Here is a 21,024-nt window from a genome sequence, read left to right as displayed (position 1 = left end):
CCCTCCCGGGGCTACGCGGTGCCAGGATGGGCCCCGCACCGCGATGGGCCCCCGCCTCGTTCCCCCTTGTTCTCGGGGGGGGGGAGGGGGAGGAGGGGAACGAGTGCTGCGGGCAGGGCCTGGTGTCTGTGCCGGGGACAGAGCACGTGGGCACCCCCAGCGTGGCCCGAGCCCCTGAGCCCCGTCCCGGTGCCCCACACGGCACCATTCCCGATCCGACCCGCTCTCGCGGGGCTGCCACCGTCCCTGCAGACGCTCTTCCGGCCGCCGCGCTCCCGCTCAGAGCACAGCGCAGAGCCATGGCCGCCTTTGTGTACGCACTGCGGGGTCTCTGCCCGAGCCCTTCCCCGCAGGACTCTGCCCCCTGCGCCCGCTCGCCTTCCCGGCGGCCCTTGGGCTCTACCGCACACACAACGCCGTGGGGTGGGCTGAGGGCCGGGGGGAGCGCAGCCCCGCAGCGGAGCACAAAGGGTTCTGGGAACGCGGGGTTGGCGAGCGCGGGCGAAAGGGTTAAAGCTGGCGGGCAGGGGGAGGGCTGGCCGGGCCGGGAGGAAGGAAGCAGAGGAGGAGAGGAGCGGGGAGCATCCTGCCCGCAGGGCAGGCAGGGGCCCCTTCCCCGGGGAGCGCGCGGCTCGCCAGGCCCCGGGCCGTGGGGATGGGATCTGCTTTGTGCTGGTGGCACGGTGCCCGCGGCCGCGCCATCGGCTGCGGAGTCCCGCGGGGGTCCCCTCACTGGGCACCTTCTGCCCTGACCCACAGCCCAGAACGTCGGAACCGGGACACGCGAGGGCACGGGGAGGTGGGGAACCAGGGCCCCGAAGCCGATCACTGGGCGCCAGCACGGCGTGGGGGGACGGGGCAGCTGCAGAGGGCAGCGCCGATCGGCGCGGGGCTACGGCACAGTGCTGGAAGGACGGGCTCGGCGTTCTCCTCGCTGCCCGCGGAGCTGGCAGCCCTGTGCCCAGGGCCAGCGGTAGCTGCGGTGCCCCACGCCGGCCTCGTTACGTTTTTCCCCGCAGATACGTCCCGGGAGCCGGGGAAGAGCGGGGCAGCGCTCGACCGTTCCGCTGCCGCTCTGCACGGAGCTGCCGCCGCCGGCCGGGAGATGGGGCTCGCGGCCCGCCCTGCCCGCACAGCCCCGCAGCGCTGCGGCCCGAGGCTGCCCGCGGGGTGCGGATGTGCGCGGTGTGCGCCGTGCGGGGGGAGCGTGTTTCTATGCAGGGGGGCCTCGCGTGCTCCAATGGTGTGAGTACACCGGGATCTGGGCGCGATACTGCAAGCGTGCATGCGTGTGCATCCACGGGAGAGTGCAAGCGTTGGGCTTTTTGTACGGTGCAGTGGTGCGGCCGTGGGGGTTTGGTCGCAGGCCGATGCCCGGGAACGCGGATGTCTCGCTTTCCTCAGCCCTGCTCCCGGGAAGCAGCGTGGGATACCATCACGCGTGGGACTCCGTCGTGCCGTTTCCCTGCCCTCCCTTCGTTGCCTAAGGCCGGCTGTGCTCACGGAGCGGTGTGAGCAGAGGGGAGAGCCCGGCGCCTCGCAGCCTCCTGCCGCACCCAGCAACCACCCAGCCCCAGGGCAGAGGTGTTCTGCATCTCACAAAAGCCAGATGTTGTCGGGAGATAAGATCCCAGCTCCTTTGTTTTGGGGAGAAAAGCCAAGAGCACCATCCCTCCCGATAACAGAGGGTCGTTAAGAGGAGGCATCTCCGGCAATGGGCTGGCATCAGGAAGCGTCTCTGTGCCCCCGGCACTCAGCATCACCCCCGGGACTCAGGGCTCTCCGTGGGCAGCGGAGCAGGAAACGTCCCACGTCCCGCGTGAAGCAGCCCCGGCCCCGCAGCGTGGCACCTCCCGGGGCCCGGTGCCACGGCCTGGAGCTGGGGGAGGGCGTGTGGGAACGGTGCCTCAGGAAACCAGCGGGATTTACTGGGCTACACACTAAATCCCCCTCACAAAAGGGGCCTGTTCGTGGGGACAGGATGCCGGTGGCTCAGCCACACTTGTTTGGCCAGCAGAGCCTGGCGGATTAAGGACAATTGGTTCAGCCCTGACAGAAAACACCAGGAATGTTCAACAATAAAACCATCTTCCAGTTGGTGCGAGGCTGCGGGACGCCCTGCGGCCTCCCCTGCCCCATGTCCCATACCCCTGTCCAGCCCAGTGCTTCCCAGCCCTGAGATGGAGGGGATGCAAGGGCGTGCAGGACAGCAGCAGATGCTGAGCAGGGGCTGGGGCACAGTGCTGGGCACTGCTGGGACCCCAGGAGTGGTGCTAGGGGCACCCATGTGCTGAATTGTAAGGATGAGCCCCCAGCCTGTGAACACACAGATCAGGGGACATGGCACTGTCCCATCCCCAGGCACAACCCAGGGATGGCTCTCCTGTGGCTCAGGGGGCCAGGACTGGACAGCCCCCCCCTCTGCCTGGGCAGTTTACCCTCCGGCATGTGAATGCCCCATTCAGGGCTGTGCTAAATGCATTGGTTCTGGCACATTAGTGGACAGCTGGGATCCTTCCTCGGGGCAGGGAGGCTGTAGGGCCCGGGCAGGTTTCACACCTGCTGGTGGTCTGGGAGCCATGGAGGGAGGTACGTCCAGGGAAGAGGGGGAGTAGGGCCCCATGGCCAGGAGCAGGGAGAGGGAAAGCAGGGCTGGGCTCAACCTGCAGTGGGGAGCAGAACCCTAGGACAACTCCAAAAATACATGCAATGCAGCCAAAGGTGGCTGCACCCCAGTGCCAGCACAGCACAAGTGTGTAGGTGAGACCAGGGGGCCTCATTCCACCTGCCCTGCGGTTGGGGCACATTGCTCCCCTGAGCCAGCTCCCATATGTGTGAGTGGTGGGGAGCAGCCAGCTCCAGTGGTGGGGAGCAGCCCCTGCAGCTGGAAGCTGGAGAAGGAAACAAGATCCCAGGGCTAACGAAAAACCCAGCCCTTACTGGAGCAGAGGAGCTGAGATGAAACCCTAGATCCAGGCAGACAGCTGCAGCCCCTGCCTGCCCACATTCCCTGTGGAGCTGAGCTGGGTGCAGTAAGGCAAGGTGGGCACCAGGAGCAAGGCCTGCAGTTCCCAAACCCCGCTCCCAGGGGCACCGGGGTTAGGAGAAGGCAGTGCAGAGCCCATAACTCACTTTTATCGGGTGTCCCGGAGCAGGTCTAGGTGGGGAGGGGGGACCCCACTGTGCGGGGCCCGGGGCTCTTTCCCAGCCTGGGAGCCAGCAGCAGTTGGTGGATCAATTTCAGGGCGATGCTGGTAGCGGAGTTCACGGTGGCTTAGCGCAACAGCAGCTAATGGGGAACAGATGCAACAGTGCTTTGTGCTAGAGTGGGGCTGGAGGCACAGGACCCCACTTCCTGCACCTGTGGCACTGCCCCCCCGGCAGCACTGCCTTCCTCCCTCACCCCTGGGAGCAGACCAGAAACTGCACCAAGATCTATTAAAAAAAAAAAATAGTAATAATTTATCAGCTCGATATTTCATGTACATAAATATTCATCTCTATGGCTATGTACAGAGCAGGCAGCGGGGCTCCGCCCAGGAGCCACTTCCATTGAAGCACTGGACAACAGCTGACTCTCCAGGAGATGCCAGGGGGGCCCTGGGGTGATGCCCACCCCTGTGAGGCAGGGGCTGACGCTGCCAGGCTGCAGGCTTGAAGCAGAACCGTTGAGGAGGAGCTCAGTCCCCAACAAGCGAAGCCCCAGAGAAGCGGGGAACGGCCCTGTGTGGATACCTGCTGGCATCACCTGGCCCTGCCACCCCTAAGTCCTGCCACTGGGGCAGGCAAAGAGGCAGGGAGCGAGCGGCAATGGGTCGTGGGTGAAGACAGAGTCGTCGGAGGAGCAGGTGCTCGTGGTGTCCTCACAGGAGGGAGAGTACTGCTCGAAGGGCATGGAGAGGTCCAGGTACTGAAGAGGACACAGCGCTGTCACTGCCTGCCCTGTGCCCCCGCAGGGGCCGTCCCCTCCTCCCCTCACCTCCTCCGAGATGGCTGCCAGGATCTTGTCCAGCCCCTCCACCAGCTGCTTAAAGGTGGGCCGCTGTGAGGGGACCGCGTGCCAGCACTCCCGCATCAGCATGTACCTGGGATGAGGGCACGTCATGGGGGTGCTGCCGCCCCCCACTCACCCACCCCCCCCAGCGCCAGTACTCACAGCTCGTGGGTGCAGTTGGATGGGCAGTCCATACGGTGCCCCTCCTTCAGCAGCTTGAAGAGCTCCTCCACGGGGATGCCAGGGTACGGGGAGCCACCCAGGGTGAAGATCTCCCACATCAGGATCCCAAAGGACCACCTGCGATGGACACAGGACGGTGTGACTGTCCCAGACCCCTCCCACAGCAGGCAGGGCCCTGTTTCCCTCACCCTGCTGTGCCCCAAGAGCAGGGATGAGAGCTCTGGCCAGTGCCAGAGCAGAGCTTCACCCCATGGAGCACCCCTGCCTTACAGCTGAAGGCCCTGCAGTGCTACCTCACCCTGGACACATGGCAGCCCTATGGCCCCAGCACTCACACATCACTCTGGTGGGTGTAGACGCGGTCGAACAGGGCCTCAGGCGCCATCCACTTGACAGGCAAGCGGCCCTACAGGAACAAACCTCAACTCAGCCAGGCTTACGGATTTCCACCCATACCCTGCCCTGCACCTAGCCCCACACTCACATTGCTGGTTTTCTTGTAGTAATCAATGTCATGGACATCCCTGGCCAAGCCAAAATCAGCAATTTTCATCACATTTTCTGCTGTGACCAGGACGTTGCGCGCAGCCAGGTCGCGGTGGATGCACTGCCAGGCAGAACACATCACCCCAGGTGTGAGATGGCACCTCCCACCCTAGGCCCCCCGGCACCACCACCCCCAGGAGATGCCCAGCCTTCACGCCCCCATTGTGGCGCACACACCGCCATCCCTACCCGCCTGGACTCCAGGTACTCCATGCCGCGGGCCACCTGGTAGACGCAGGACACCAAGTCCTTGAAGCAGAGCTGCTCCTCATGCAGCTCCGTGATGTCGAAGGTGTAATCAGGCATGGGGGGCCGCCGGGCACGCAGGTACTCGCGCAGGTTGCCCTTGGCAGCGAACTCCACTATCACATAGAGGGGCCCTGGGGAGGGCAAACAGCACTCAGTCCTGCCCCATCCACCCCAGCAGCCCCCTGCCCCCCCGAGCCCCTCACCGTCCTGCGTGCACACTCCCAGCAGGTTGATGATGTTCTTGTGTTTGTCCATCAGCTTCATCATCTCCATCTCGGAGATGAGGTCAGCCAGGTCCTTGTCGGTGGCGTTGTCTGGGGACAGAGGGCTGTGTCACTGCATGCTGGGGTGACACCAGTGCAGAGCTGTGCCCAGACACCACAGCAGAAACGTTACCTTTGAGCATTTTGACAGCCACGGTGACGGCTCGGTCCGGCCACTGCCTGTCGATGCCGTACGCCTCTGCCCGCACCACCTGCCCAAAGCAGCCCTCACCCAGGGGCTTCCCCAGCACCAGCCTGCCGGGGGAGGCAGAGCCATGAGCACACAAGGGGCTGACCCCGCTCTGAGCCCATGGGCAATGGCACTGCTGGCCCCAGCCCTCCTCAGATCCTTACTTTTCTCGGGGAAATTCCCACTTGGAATCCAGGGGCAGGTCCAGCTCGACGACGCCTGCCAGCATGGGGGCACAGCTGGAGGAGAGGCGGGTGACACGCATCAGCGATGTGCTGGACTTCCCTGATGAGCTGGAGTCCAGGGAGAACTGCAGGGACAGCACAGCAGCCTTCAGACACCCGGGACTTTTGCTGAGACCCGGTGCTGCTGGGTGCAACCGGGTGAGGGCAGCCCCAGACAAGGTGACAGAGACAGATGGCAGCAGCAGGGCCAGTTACCACCAAGGTGCACCCAGCTCAGCCCTCACCTGTCGGATGAGTGGGAATTTAGAGAGCTTGTGCACTGCCATGGGCTCCAGGGGCTGCTTGCTCGACAGCGTCTGCATGCGGCACAGCACCACAATGATGAGGGCCATGGCCACAGCCAGCGAGCCCGACGTGTAGATGATAATGTCGGTGTACTTGGCCTCAGGGGCCTCAGCTTCGTGCACCAGCTCTTCTTCTAGAGGCAGAGCACATATCAGTCTACACCACGGTCCCTGTGCTGCTTCCAGCCCTAAACCCAGCCCTAATCCCAGCCCTACCTGGAAGCACAGTGAGCCACGCCGACTGGTAGGAGAGGCCGATGGAGTTCCCTGCCAGGCAGGTGTACTCGCCTGCATCCTCCATGGTGACATTACGCAGGTACAGCACCTCCACCTCAGAGCTGTTGATATCTGCAGTCTGTGGGCAGAGCGAGGGACTGTGAGCACACCCGTGTGTGGACAAGCTCTGTGTGCCCCTGTCACCCCCCCGGATGCTACCTTGAGCACTTGCACGTAGGGCACCCCGTCAGGGCCGTAGTTGCTGCCGTTCACCTCGATGTGCTTCAGCCACTGGATGTGGGGCTGGGCGTCGCTGTACACCTTGCAGAAGAACTCCACGTCGCTGCCCACCAGGGCAGTGGTGTTAGCAGGCAGCCCCGCCTGCAGGATGGGCCGGTGCGGAGACCTCTCTGCACACAGGGTACAGGGGCAGCGTCACCACAGCACCCAGAGGTGTCCCAACCCCACCTCCCTCAGCTGCTGGGACACTAGGGCTGCTCAAGTAGAGCAGGTGAGGACGGGCTCCTCTGCCTTCATCCCCTCTCAGTGGCAGTAGGGATCCCTCCCGGCACCACCTGCGGACCCTCACCCAGCACGTCCAGCAGGTAGCTGTAGCGGATGCTGCCAAACCTGTTCTCCACCAGACAGGTATAGTTGCCACGGTCGGAAGGCACCACACTCTCCATCACCAGGCTCCAGTGCTGGTGCCGGAGCTGCGATGGGGAGCAACAGGTTCAGGGGGTTGCAGCTGAGCCAGACACCAGGAGAGGATGATGACGTGGGGGGGCCCTTACCCGTATGCCCCCGATGCGGTGCTCCCCCCGGAACTCACGCCCGTTCTTGAACCAGCGGATGCTGGGGCTGGGGCTGCCCGAGGCTGGGCAGCGGAACTTGACCGTGTTCCCGGCAGGGACAGCATACAGCTTCTTGTCCATGCGGTGCGGGTGAGTCCAGTAAGGTGCTGGGGAGAGATAGTGAGCACTGTGGGATGCGGCTCCACGGCCCTGGGTGCTCCACTGCCCCCAGTTGCTCCCCCCATGGCAGTACTTACCTCTGTGCACATAGACGGGCTCCTCGCTGCGGTCTCCGTGGGGACCATCCCCATCGCTGTCTTCATCATCATCACCCGATGCCAGTGAGTCTGCAAGGGAAAGTGGGTCACGAGGGATGCCCGTCTGCAGGATGGGAAAGTCGGGCTGTGCTCCCCTCAGCGCTGCTCTGGGCCCTCACCCACTACAGAGACGGTGAGGTTGCGCAGGACTTCCCCGGAGCCCCGCATCCAACACACGTAGAGCCCCGAGTCCTCGTAGGCAACCTCGGTGATCTCCAGTATGCCCTGCTGGAGGCGGATGCGGGGCCCGGGGAGCAGCGGCCGCGACTCCTTGTACCAGACTACTCTGGACCCGCTCTGGTTAGCATCGCAGTACAGCTTCAGCGCATTGCCCGGGTCCAGCAGGAGGTGTTCCTCCTCCGACTCCAGCAGCGGGCTCTCAAACAGCTCTGCAGCCCGGGAGAGACGCGCTCAGCACTGCGCACAGAGCGCTCCGACAGCAGGGTCCCACCACGTTTCTTCCCGTTGTGCACAGCACACACACAACGGCACAGCGCCTGGCCGCCCCGTCCGGCCAGAGACTCATGCAAGGGCCGGACTCTGCCCCCGGGCACTGGAACAAGGCTTCCCCCGCGGCCTGGCACTGCCGTGTTCCCGGCCAAGGCCACCCGTGCCACAGTCCTTCCAGAGGGGCCTGTGGCACAGGGTGCCCGCGTTCATCCTAACGCACCGGGACGGGAAAGAACTGGGAGCGCTCAGCATCAACACCCCCGCACAATTCCCCCACACCGCGGGCCTGGCCCACGCTGGGAAAGCAGTTCCAAAGCAAATATTCTGCTCCGTTCCAAACCCAGAGCCGCTCGGAGTAAAACCACCGCCGGGACAAACCAAAGCAGCGGCGGTTCAGCGACCGTACGGCTGCGCCGGGACCCGCAGCTCCTGCCCCGTCCGCGTGCCCCACGCGCTGCCGCCGCGCCCCGAATCCCGCAGCTGTCAGCACCGCGCGCGCACCACCGCACAGCCACGGCCCAACCGCGCCGGCACAGCCCGCAGCCGGGCTGCCGACCCGCGAAGGCTGCGAGAAGAGGGATCGGGAAAAGCCAGTAACGGAGCCGCCCTCAGCCCCCCCCCAGTCCCACCCGTACCTGGCTCCATCTCCCCGCGGTGGGAAGAGGCCGGGCCGGCCGCCAGCACCAGTCCCGCCAGGACGAGCCAGAGCGGCAGCATCTTCCGGGCCTCCCGCGGGAAGCTGCTCCGCGGCGAGGAGCTGCGCTGCCCCGCGGCCGTCGGGCAGAGCCGGCTGCGCGGAGCCCCGACGGCGCGGCTCCTCCAGCTCCGCACCGGCCGCGGCGGGGAGGGCCCGAGCAAAGTCCTGCGGGGCCGGGCGAGCTCCGCTCAGCGCCGGGGCCCCATGGCGGGCCAGACTCTCACCCCGCCGCGCTGTGCCGAGGGCGCGGGCACTTTGTAGGGCGGCGCTCGGGTTACGCGGCGCCGCGGGCGGCCTCGCCGGGGGCGGCTCCGGCCCCGCCCGCTGCCCGCTGCCCACCCCCCGTCCCCCGCCCCCGGGCCCCGGCCGTGCCGCGGCGCCGCCCACAGCCCGCAGCCCGCAGCCCCCGCCGCGCGTTGCCGGGCGCCGTTCCCGTGCCGGGGCGCGCGGGCTAATTGCCGCCGCTGCAATTAGCGCGGCGTTATCGCTGCCGGGGCCATCAAGTGGCCGTGACCCCCATTAGGAGCCCATAAGGCTGCGTCGTAAAACACCGCGGGGCTGCGAGGCGGGGCCGGCCCGGCCCTAATCCGCGCCATAAACACCTCTCCCCGGAGGGACCCCCGGCACCGGGAGCAGTCCCGGCCGCGTCCCGTTTCTCCGGTCCGTGCGGGAACGGAGCCGGGAGCCGAGCCCCGGAGCTCCTCCCGGAGCCGCTTTGCGACGGAGCTGCAGTGCTGCGCCGTTCGGGGCTGCCGCTGTCACCCCCATCCCGCGGCGCCGTGACTTCGGGGCGCAGCAGTGCCGCATCCCGTGCGCGGCCGCTCTCCTCCTGGGCTCCCGCTCCCCTCTCACAGCCCCCACCGCCGCAGCCCCCAGCAGCTGTTCTGCACGGCGCATTCCCGCCGATGCGTGAAGCGGACGAGAACATCAATTTCACGGAGCAGCAGTTGCCTCTGCAGAGCTTTGCAAAGTGCCGGAAGCGCAGAAAAATGTTGGGTTCGGCTCGATTTAAACCAAACCACACCAAAAGCGAGGGGCACGGAGATGCCCAGCGAGGCAGAGGCAGCAGCCGAGCCCCGGGTGTGGGAGCAGCAGATCCCCTGCGGCTGTCTGGGGAGGGATGCAAGAAACCCTGCAAGAGTGCTGGGAGCCTGGGATGGGCATCGAGACCCCCCATATCCCCGCCTGGTTCCTGCAGTGGGGATGGAGCCAGGCAGGCACATGGGACCCGTGCCGGCAACTCGTCCCTTGCCAGGACGGGGCAGTGGAGTGCGGGCTGCAGGGAGCTGCTCCCCTCCCAGCCAAGGGGCCGGGGGGCTTGGGCTGCCTTGCTTGATTTATAGCAGCAACTGAAGGCAAACAAAAAGCCCTTCACGGCAGCACAGCCCACCGCCTGCTGCCCGCCTCCGGCAGCACCGCTATAGCACCACCACGCCAGCAGCTCAACAAGGGGGCATTGTGCCAGTGCCGGATCCCTGTGCCACAGCACGGCCCTGCCCTGGAACCTCGCTTTGCCACGGCACCACGAGGAGCACGCGTTCCCATGGCCACTGAGCTGCCCATGGTGGGGGTGCTCAGAAGCGGGCACGGGGTGCATGGGGCAGCTGGAGCTCTGCCCTGTGAGAGGCGATCTCCAATGTTTGCCTGTGCCCAGCCAGACCCACAGCCCCGCTCGTGTGCGGGGCCCCGCAGCAGCGGCACGCATGAGGGGCTGGGCGCAGGGGCTCCATCCTCCCACCCCTGCCCCTTCCCCCAGGCAGTAAATCATCCCCACTCCCGTCATGAAAGGCCCATGTATGCACTGCCGGCGCAGGGAGCCTGCCTGGTGCCAACAATATTGCTCTTGGAAGGCAGCCGGGGCTGCGGGAACACAGCCGCCCCTTGTGCCTGGCCCCAGCGCTCGCCGCCGGTCCTGCTGCGGTCGCACCTGCGGCCAGCGTGCGCGGCCAGCAGCTCTTGGGGGGGGCGGAGCCCAGGGGGCTCTTTCCTCCTGGAAGTTTCTCTTGGCATCTCCTGAACGGCTGTTGTTTGGGATGCAGGTCCCCGGCTCTCAGCACCCTGCATGCATGGCGTCGGGATGCTGAGGCCGAGCGAGCGGGGCCACAAGAGCCATGTGAGAGTACCCACCGGCTCTGTGCAGCCCCACTGCCCTCAGCACTTGGCTTCGCTGCCCCGGCCACAGCCTGCAGCCTGCTGGTCAGCCGCACTGGTGCCTGCTCCAGCCTTGTGGGTGCATGGCTGCTGGGCATGGAGCAGCTGGCTGTGGGACACAGGTCCCAGCCCTACAGTTCGTCCTGCAGAGTGGGCTCAGGGCAGGGGCTCGGTTCCTGCTGCCCAGGGAGCAGAATGCTGCATTCCTGCTGATCCTTATCTCCCACAGGGAGGAACCGATGGAGCAACCCAGCCGGGTTAAGGTTTAACCAGGCACCACTTGGCAAACATGAACCTGTTGTTGTTCCCTCTGGAGAGATGAAAACACAGGCCTGGCACAGGGACTGCCGAGTGAGGGGCATGAGCCTCAATCAAGCCCTCATCAGCAGGCACTGAGCTCTTTCCAAGGCAAGCAGGGAACGTCCTGCAGCACAGCATGAGCTGCATCCTACAGCCCCTCTGGGGACAGCCATGCCATGCTCAGAAACAGTCTGTATGGGTGCTGCCACCCAGGATGCCATGTGCTGAGCAAGCCGTGCTGCAGGGCTCAAAGGCAGGATACCCCAGGAACAGCAGGGTGCTGCAAGGCAGGAGCTGGGCCACCGCTGTGTTCCCAAACCCTAATGGCAAGCAGGCACCCAGCCCCACATCTGCACCCGATTTACTTGCTGGAGACAGCAGGACCACGAGGGAGGGCAGCGGTTAGGGCTGCAGATGGGGCTGCGCTCCTCCCCAGCTGAGGGGTCCCAGCGCCGTGCCGGGGCTCAGCTGGGCAAGCTCTGCAGAGCTGGCAGTGAAAGAGCCGGGGATGGCGGCACCTCCACGGGGACGTGGCCGTGGTGGCTCCACGCCCTGCGCTCGCTGCCAGCACGGAAGGCTCTGGGGCTTGGCCACGGCAGCTGCAGCCCCGGCACAGCCAGGTGCTGCCCGCAGGGGCCCGGGCAGGGGCAGGCAGCACCGCTGTGGGACAAAAGGGCCACAGTGTGCACAGTGTGCTCTGCCTCCCCCTGCACACCGCCCCATCGCCAGGCCGCAGCTCCTGTGGCACCGTGCTGCTGGGTGCCCGTGGGTGCTGCGGTGTGGTACCAGGACGTAGCGTGGGCACAGCCTGCAGCTAGGCAGTGGGGGGCGCCCATCTAGGCCTTGCTGGGAGCACATCCTGCCCCAGTGAGGCGCGGTGCAGACAGGGGAGTGGCTGCACACCATCGCTCTGCTCCCCAGCTGCCAGAAAACGGCCCAGTGCCCTGTGGCTGTGACGGATGTTTTCAGCACAAGCAACACAACAGTCTGCAGAAGCGCCAGCACTGTGTGTGTGCAGACTGTCCTGCCTTCCCCTTGGTGACGTTGGTGTGCCCCAGGCCATGCAGACGTGCCAGTGGAGCACAGAGGAAGGCACTTGGTGGCTCTGTCTGGATCTCAGGGTGCCTGGGGATAGCAGATGGGAACACAAGCCTCCCACCCCTCCCAAACAAGTCACAGGGGTCTGTACCCTCTTCTTTACTTTGAAGGATGGCAAAAACCCAGGAAGGGCTATAGTAAAGAAGCAGCACCCAGAAGTAGTAATAAACACTCTATTTGGAGAGCTTCACCTTAGGGAAACAGCAGATACATAAACATCATGTACAGAGGAAGGCAAAACTGTCAGTACACAGAATGGAGCGACACACTGGACTGGGCAGTGCTGGAAATGGATACCTGTTGGTTCAATGCACAGCACAGCTAGCAGGCACCTGCCCTCGTGCAGCGAGACGAGAGCTAAGCAGTGGAGATCGGAGCTGGAGGCCATCCAGTGCCACCAGGCACACAATGCTTCCTTTACTTCACTGCAATTTTCTGCTGGTTGATCAGCTTGCTTAGCTTAACAAAACTCCCTCTCAAGCAGGAGGCTAAGGTCAGCCCTCAGCATTACAGCAAGACTGGAAAACATCAGGAAGGCAAACCCAGCCCAGCAGGAGCCTGTCCTAAGGGGAGATGGCAGATCCTGTGCTGGGTGAAGGCAAACAAAGCTCGTGCACAGCCTCGAGCAGGGAGGGAAGGCACTCACTCCAAGTGCAGAGATTAACAACCAACTCCCTCTCCTTGCTTAACCTGACCAGCGCACGCAGGGTTTTGGAAGTGCCCCCCCAGCCTGGCTCTCAGCCTCGCAGAGACGGCAGCTGCTCAGCCTGGAACGCAGCACCGGGAGCGCAGGGCCCCACACCGCCCTCCAGCAGCTGCTGCAGCAGTGGGAGGCAGCACGTCCATCACCTCTGCTCCTCTCGGCCAGGCAGGTCTGTCCTCCTGCCCCGAGGAAGGAAAACAGTGGCACTTGGCCCAGCCTGGCCAACTCAGCTCCACGGAGGCACTGAGGCTGGGACAAAGCCATGGGCTGCCCAACACGGGGCGCTGGCGCTGAGCACGAGGCCAGCCGACACCAGGGCTCCTGCGGTGGGCCAGCAAAGAACGGGACAGCCCTAGCTCAAGGGCAGAACATCTGCAGAACTCATCCCAAATGCACAACAGCCTCAGATGGCCCCCTTCCTTCTCGGGGCTCTTCTAACAGATCCAGCACATTAGCAGCACGAAGAGGCCATCGTTAATTTCCACGTTTGAAAGGCAGAACATCTCCATGATGGTACAAATGCGTAAGGACTTTGAGGAGAGGGGCTGGGCAAGCAGTGTCTAATGAAGAGCTAAGTCAGGTTTCCAAAGAACTTGTAGGTTTTCAGCCAGCAAACAATTCAACCAAGCCATACTACAGTATTCTGTTATTTCTATATTTACCTCCTCTTTTTGTTTTTTTTTCCTCCTTCCCTATCAATATTTTGCTGGCAGTAGGGAAAACACTGCACTTATGCACAGACCCTCACAGAACCCAAGATGGACTCTTCCTGCTCACCTTCCTCTGCTGATTGCATTTGGGTCTTGGAGATTTCCACCACTGCCAAGTTTGAGATTACTTTAAGTTATGAGGGGTAAAGACACACACAGTGAATGATCACATACACCTGTTTCCATAGGAAACCAGGCTAAACTGTTTCTTCCTTCCACGTGGAAATCCTCAGAGCAGAGGGCTGAGCTGCCTGGAGAAACAAGAGCTCGAACTCCTCCATCAGCCCTCCGCTCCCACCAGCAGCACTGAACACCACAAATCACAACTACCTGTTAGACACCAAACAACACAACTCCTGAACTGCAGTACTGAGAGAGGCTCTGATGGCAATCAGTGCCTCAAGGAGTTCTGCACACAAACCTGCCCAGAGGAGTCACGACAAGAGATGCCACGCTGCCATTTCCTATGTGAGGTCTGCAAAAAGCCAAACAACCCACAAGGTGTCCCATTCACACCTCTAAGCGTGGGCTGCTGGCCTCCAGGTGCAGGAATCCACTATTTGCTCTGGTAAGGGAGGAGGTAGATGTTACCAGCCTGTTGCCAGACTCTCCTTATACCAGATACACACTTCCTCTCACACCGCACCCACCTTTACAGGAAGCAATTACACAATGAAAACTACTCTAAGGGAGTGAAGTATTTGCTGTCTACCAAGTCTCTTCCAGCTGGATCCTTTTTCAGACAGATTCAGTCCCTGTTCTGCTCAACGGGTGCATACAGGAGGGTAGGGCTTTGCTTATCCAGAGGGATAATGAAACCATTGTGGGCTGGCAAAGGATGCGTGTTCTTGGCCGTCAACAACTCCAAGAACAGTGCTGCAACTTGCTCTAGAAGTCTTGGCTGAAGTAACTGTAGCCTCCTGGAGCAGTTGTTTCTTCCCGGACATACTGCTGTGGTGGGAATGGTCCTACAACTGGCACTGCTCCTGGCATCCTGGGCATCGGAGGGAGAAAGAGGAAAAGAAGGGAAAAAAGGAGACAGTGTCAGAATGGCTCTGAAATCTGTCAGCTGCAATCAGTGCCCAGAAAACACGGCTGCCAGCAGAGCAGAGTCCTATAGACAAGTCAACAACTTGCCAGAAAAGCTTCTGAGTGGATTCTTACCCTCTGTGTGTGTAAACAGACACCTTTAGTACGGCAGAACTAGCTACTGCTTAGCTCAAGGACCGTGAAGAGCTTCCACTACAAAGCAAGTATCCTGGCTCCTTTCAGACTGCAGAAGCTGGCCTGGAACACGACTTAACAGCAAAATCCAGAAGCAGCTTTCTGAAAGGGAGTTATTTGGCTGGAACAGCATCCATGTCCTTAAAGTGGGCGGTTATGCATGCATGTTGGGAATGCCTTCAGTGTTATCCTTCTAGAACGGGATCAGTTCAGGCCAGACGTTTGTCATCCACTGATCCTGCTGTGCTTTCCAAGAGCTGGCCTTCACAAAGGGACAGACAAGGCTTATGCCTTCCAATCAAATACTCAAGAGTGTAACAGGGCTGCTATTCCACAGGTATGCAATGCAAGATTCCAGTTTCCCTTTTGGTCTTTCTGGGAAATTTGGTCACCACTTCAGGCAGTTTTTCCTAATACCTCTTTCTTCCAACTCACTGACCAGCTTCTCAGCTGTCTCAGCACCCCAGGTCAGTTATCAACCTTCCTTAACATAATGCTTTGAAATCAGAGATCTGAACTCTGCCATTGTCCAGAATAAGTACGTGTGATGTTAATCATTTCCCTGGCAGAGGATGACCAATATTGGGATTATCTTGTTTAACTCACCAGTTTGGAGAGCCAGCTCAGAAATACATTCTAGGTTTCTGGAGCGTGCTGACTACGTGCCAAATTTTAGAACAAGCAGCTCCAAGAGAGGCCAGAATGCCAAGCTGACCTCCGCTACGTCACACTTTGCTTTAATTCACATCTTGGTTCTTACAGAAGAGCTGCTCAACAAGAATCAGGATGGATGTGCTCACTGCAGGGGGCCTCGCAGACCTGAACCTCTGAGAAATGAAAGCAGTTGAAAGGCACTTTTGCTGCAGCAGCATCCTTGAGCTGTCTGCAGAGGGAGCTGCTGAAGAGGCTGAGGGGGTGCAAACCTACACCAGTTAATTGGCTTCAGAACAAACAGCACGGGCTTGCACAAATATTGTTCTGTTTGCAAGGGCCAGCTTGAAATACACATGCAAAACTGCATTAAAGCTATATTGAAAACAGTGTGAAAAGCAAGGCTAGAGACATAGTTAAACAAGAAAGTTACTTACTGATTCTTGTGTTTGAAGCCACTGATGTGAGCTTGGTACTGCTCTATGGAGTTCAGTACTATGTTACACGTGTTGCAGGGATAGCCCTTCCCAGCTGAAACAGACATCAATGTTAACACACACAGCACAGCTAGCCAACAACTTGGTGCCTGAGGTAGAAACAAGTGAGATAATCGATCACTTGATGTGTTAAATAACTGCTAAACAAAGCAAGTAGCACATGAATAGCCTGACCAGGCAGGGATCACGGGATCCCATACCCTGCCAGATATCAGTCAGCCTCTGGGTAAGAGGGAAAGAGCCAGAAAAAAAAACCTTTCCCGATCAGAACATGGGTCTGTTATCTACAAAACCAAACACACCTTTCCTGTAACCACTTCACACTTTCAGATGAGGTGAAAACTCAGCAATTAGTACACCAAACCTGATGTTCTACTGCCTCTGTAACTCCACTTTTCTCCAAAATTCCCACTTCTCCTGATCCGTACATCTCCTAAAAACAATCAAGGGAGGCAGTAAATCTGTACATTTGATGTTTCAATTAAGAAAAAAAAGAAAAAAAGAAAAAGCAGCCAGAGGAGATTATACACAACGTCAATTTCCACAGCGCAGTGCTCTGCTAAGCCCTGCTGAGGTGCCAGCTGGGAATACTAAACTCTATCCTCAGGCCCTTCAGGTACAGCCAGCTATCAGTTAACTGCAAAAAGAAGCAGCTTCTAACAATAGTGGCAGGAGGCAGAGCAGTGGTTTGTGCGTCACCACAGCTCCTGCTGGAATGAGAGTCCTGGGGGTCGGATAGCAGACAAGCAAGCAAAGCAGCAGAGCTGGCCACAGCAGCCCGTAATGGGAAAGTGCTGGCATGCATCCCTGCAGCATTACGTGCTCCTCAATTCCAGCTCTCTGGGGAAGGGCTCTGCCTGGGAGTCTCACAAAGTAAACACTTCCTTAAGGGGAAAGGGGGCACTCGCTCAGGGGGTGCAGAGCAGCATAACCACTGAGGGAGAAGCACCACACGTGGCACAGCAGACGCCTCCCCATCTGGCTGCTGCCCACAGAGACTTCAGACTCCAGTGGGCACCGTTTAACTCTCAGAACGGCTGGGTTCGGATGCGAAGGGCCGGAGGAGCCGTCACAGCCCTCACACCCACCTCCCTTCACAACTGAGGTCAAGATATCCCTGCTGAAAATCAGGTAGACAGGTTATTTAGGGAACACTCCAGCACCCCACATGAATGGCTCCCGGAGGAGCTTTAAGCAGAAAGGCATCTTGGCTCTGCTATCAATGACACATCTTCATCTGCCGAGGGCCAGATCCCAACAGGGAACGTATGTTCAGAGACCAGAGCCTTGACAAAAGTGTAAGTCTGATTTCAAGCCCGGTTTTGTAAGAGAGAACGAGAAGTTTGGGCTGGGAAGAACTACGCTGGCATGCCAGCTTAGCATGGCTGCCAGCACATAGAGACAGGCAAAGGGAGCAGGAAAATACATCCCTGAGTGCAGCCCGTCCCACCAGAACAGCTCCACACCACGCCACAGCTCTGTAACCTCGCCTGGAACAGCTTAAGCAACACAGAGATGTGGATGGAGACACTCCAGCTCTGTAAGCTCTCCACAAATCGCATCAATCACGTGGCAACTGCACTGCCTGCTCACCCAGCCTGGGCTGGGGCTCCACAGCCTGAGTCACAACAAAATGGAACCATTGATCAGGCCCCGCTAATTAGGTAAAGAGCAGATGGGCAACACAAGATATGAAGCACCTTTTCCATCTCCCACATGACTACACGATGTGGGAGAGAATATTACTGGGATAATTGAGTTTAATTCCTCATAAGTGCTACCAGTAGCTAAAGGTGGCCCGCAAAGAATTAGAATAATTAATCTTCTGCTTACGGGCATTTTTATGACAGAGAAAGAAGCCCTTGAAGAAGATTTTAAGATGATTTGTCTGCTTATTATATACTTGAAGCATCCAGCAGGGTACTACACACTTCCTGGTCCAACAGAAGGATGCTAGAAAGAACAAGGGAGTTCACTGTGAGCTCCTAATGCTTTCACTGGACTGCAAGGGCTTTCATCATACAGAAGCACTCATAAGGAACAGATCATAAACCAAATGAGTGTTAACTGTCTGCCTAAAGTTCCTCCTTAATAGCTCAATTTTTTCCACATTCCTGCTTGCTCCGGATGGAGTTGCATTAGTTCATCAGATGAAGTGCCCACACAGAGGCAGAAAGCATTCAGGGAGAAATCTCTCTGGCTTTCATGCGCTTTGAAGCAGCAGGTGCAGTTAAACCTATTTCTTCCATCTTTGCCTAGTCCCTCAGACATTTTTTAAGCATCAAATGCCACTTTTATCTTTCCATTTTGGATGCAATCCACCTAGCTGGAAACAGCACTGGCCAAAATCCCTGGATTATCTGCACAGAGAGTAAAAAGGACACGTACTTGATGAGACAGCGTTGCAAAACACATCTCAAAGTTCCTCACCAGCAGCTACAGTCTAAAAAACCTCTCCTGCTGCCAAGGAATTACAGTAGCAACCAGGTCAATCTTACGGGGCATCACCAAGATCCTCACCATGGGCAATCCTCCCCTGCTCCCTCCGCACAGAATCCCTCGTTCAGAGACCTGTCAGATGCACACTGCTGCTCTCCCACCCTGCTCTCCAGCTCCTTACCAGCCTGCCTGCTGAGAACTCACCCAGGAAGGACGATGCTGGTGCGTCAGGAGTTCGGCCATAGCGTGCCATCAGCTTGTGTTTGGTTTCTTGCTTTCTGTGCTTCTTGCCTACATAGTGTTGTTTTGCCATAAGGGGGTTGTTGAAAGTGGCATGGCAGAGGCTACAGAACTTGTCTGGGTCTGCAATGTCCTTGTTCTCTTCATTAGAAGATACAGTAGAGGTAGGGAGGGTAGCAGGATGTTTCTGTGGAGGCACCACGTCTGTGGGATGAATCCAAACTCTTGGTCAGTTAGACAGAAAAAAAAAAAAGGCAGTTTTATTTCCCCAAAACATGCATTACACAGACAAACAAAAATACAAACAAAAAAACCCCCCCAAAACTAAAACCATAAAACAGCCCCAATTGCTCCAGAACTGGAAGGCACATGGTAAAGCAACTCCCAGCAGGGGCACAAACCCCAGAGAGGAGCTCACACCTGCAGGCTCCTCTCATGGGGAAGTGGCAGACACCAGACCACGTACGCCTTCCTGAAGGCTTCTCACAGTCAGGTCTGCCTTGAGAATGGGCCAGGGCAGACAGCAGAGGCAAAGCACGAGGTCAGGACGAGCACACACTCACACTTCCCAGTGTCACTCTCCCAGCTTCCAGCTGTTTGCATTTAGAAGTCCCTGAACCACAGAAGCTACAGCCCTGTAGCTGAGCAGGCCTGACCAATTCATCTCATGGGCATTTCACCAGTTGCTTTGGTCCCTGTAAGCTTTAAGCGAGCATCACATCCTGTGACAGATGCTTCTACAGCTGCATGAACAACAACGGGCTCTGTCCCATTCCTTGCATGCAGGAACATTTAGCCAAGCCATTCTACCAAGCACGCTGCTGATAAAGGCTGTGGATCTGGAGGCACACTGCTGGCTTTCCCTGTTTCAGGGACCACACACACACAAAAAGGATGACATGTCCAATGGCACCTCTCAATGGAAAACCATTACATGCAGCATTTTCCTAGTTTGAGCTTCACAACACAAAGGCACTGCAGACAGACTTACCTTCCACTTTAGGGGACTGCTGCTTCACATTCTTGGCATGAGTCTTCCCCAGGTAGTGAGACGTGGCCACAGCAGGAGAAGAAAAGGTCATGTTACAGATGGGACAACATTTGTTCCTGTCCTCCCCGTTGGTGCCTTCCTGCTTGCTCTCCTGTGTGCACAGAACCACAGAGTGGCTGAGGTTGGAAAGTTTGTTACTAGGAGGAATTCTAAGGCATTCAAGAAACTAAATCTTCAGAGATACTGAATGTGAAGTTGAAGTTGTTATTGTTTGACTGAATGGGACTTCCACGGCACAGCATCATCTTCTCCTTCACCAGACAGTGTTCCTGCTTCAGACTCTGGTTTTCTCAGTCTCAGTGAAACACTTCAGGTAGAGGAGATGTCAGGGCCTGCATGGACCCAGCACAAGGCTAACTGCACGGCAGCAGGAGCCGATCTGACCCCTGCTCTCTAAGGTGTGAGCTAAGGAGCACAAGTGCTGCTATCAGCTGGGCCATCAGCAATGCCAGCTGGGCAGGCAGCAGCAGTCTGTTAGGCCTCGCACTGCATGAAGGCAACCTCCTTCATCCTCCCCTCCATCCATACAACAAACCTATGAGGGTTAGGGACCAAAGCTGAAGCAATCGTAGAAGTAGAATCTGTTTCCCAAATGAGTCACGGAGCAGACAGCTGGCAGGCGTGTTCCTTACTGACCAAGAAATAAAACTTAAGAAGTGCAAAACAAAATCCAGCAAACCGTGCACCCTGCACTGCGCTGCCAGTGAAATGAGATGTCGCACACAGCGATATTCCCGGCAGCTTGCTGCTCCCCTGCTCTTCTCAGAGGGCCTTTCAGTAGGAGGCAACGTGCAGTTCTTTAGGAGGGCGAGGCGACAGGAGCCGTACTCACCGACACGGCTTATTTCTAAGAGCACAAGGGAACAGAAGGGCAGCCCGGCAGCGCGCAGCTCAGCCCACGACCCCTCAGGCCCGGCCCTCGTCTCACCTTGGCGTCCAGCTTCATCTTCTTCCCGGCCGCCAGCTCCTCCTCGCCGTGGATGGAGAGGTACCTCCGCACCTTGTTGGCGTGCTTCTTGCTCTGCGGGCAGTGACAGCGTTACCCGGCCCTGCCCGGCCGCCCGCAGCCCCGCCCGGCGCGGCGCTCACCTGGTAATGCGCCAGGCGCTGCGACTCGGAGATGAGCAACGCGCTGCACACCTTGCACTGCGCCTCGGTGAAGATGTGCCCGTTCTCCCGGATCAGCCGCTCCACTGCCAACACACGCCGCGCTCAGCCCGAACCGCTCCGACTCTGCCCGGCCGCCCCCCCGGGGCCGCCCGCCGGGCCGCTCCCCCGCCCCGGGCCGCTCACCTGCCTCCCTGCCCACCGGCAGCGCCGCGGCGTCCCCGTTGCTACCCGCCCCGTCCGCCATCTTGGCCGCCCCCGTCGCTCTCGCGAGAGCCGCGGTTGCCTAGCGACGGCGGGCGGGGCCGGACGGCTCCCCGCGGGAGCGCCGCGCGCGGCACGTGCTGGCGGGGCGAGGCGGCGGCAGCCATGTTGGTTAAGGGCGGCGGGGAGGCGGGCTCGCTTCGTGCCCGGCTGCGCGGCGG

The 21,024-nt window shown here is 59.7% G+C and overlaps 1 protein-coding gene across 7 annotated transcripts; it reads right to left on the bottom strand.

The window, feature by feature from the left end:
• Nucleotides 1-2,071: 2,071 nt before the first annotated feature.
• On the bottom strand, nt 2,072-20,873 carry FGFR4 (fibroblast growth factor receptor 4). 7 transcript variants are annotated; one of them, XM_052685136.1, is made up of 21 exons: nt 20,786-20,873; nt 20,582-20,685; nt 20,421-20,513; nt 19,433-19,583; nt 18,406-18,645; nt 7,222-7,311; nt 6,965-7,131; nt 6,760-6,883; nt 6,390-6,580; nt 6,171-6,309; nt 5,895-6,088; nt 5,590-5,735; nt 5,369-5,490; nt 5,176-5,286; nt 4,913-5,103; nt 4,662-4,784; nt 4,513-4,583; nt 4,157-4,294; nt 3,980-4,085; nt 3,404-3,435; nt 2,072-3,289 (listed from the first exon to the last, which is right to left on the bottom strand). In XM_052685136.1, exons 1-21 carry the CDS (start codon nt 20,844-20,846, stop codon nt 3,265-3,267), a joined length of 2,619 nt encoding a protein of 872 aa, XP_052541096.1. In that variant the 5' UTR covers nt 20,847-20,873; the 3' UTR covers nt 2,072-3,264. The 7 variants fall into 7 exon arrangements, with proteins under 7 accessions (XP_052541096.1, XP_052541097.1, XP_052541094.1 ...); XM_052685137.1 differs by lacking the exon at nt 3,404-3,435 and having other exon boundaries at nt 20,786-20,872; XM_052685134.1 differs by lacking the exons at nt 2,072-3,289; nt 3,404-3,435 and adding an exon at nt 3,443-3,910 and having other exon boundaries at nt 20,786-20,872.
• Nucleotides 20,874-21,024: the final 151 nt, after the last annotated feature.

This window comes from Tympanuchus pallidicinctus, unplaced genomic scaffold (assembly GCF_026119805.1).
Source record: "Tympanuchus pallidicinctus isolate F22 unplaced genomic scaffold, pur_lepc_1.0 scaffold21, whole genome shotgun sequence".
Lineage (NCBI taxonomy): Eukaryota > Metazoa > Chordata > Aves > Galliformes > Phasianidae > Tympanuchus > Tympanuchus pallidicinctus.
This window is presented reverse-complemented; position numbering and strand designations above follow the sequence as displayed.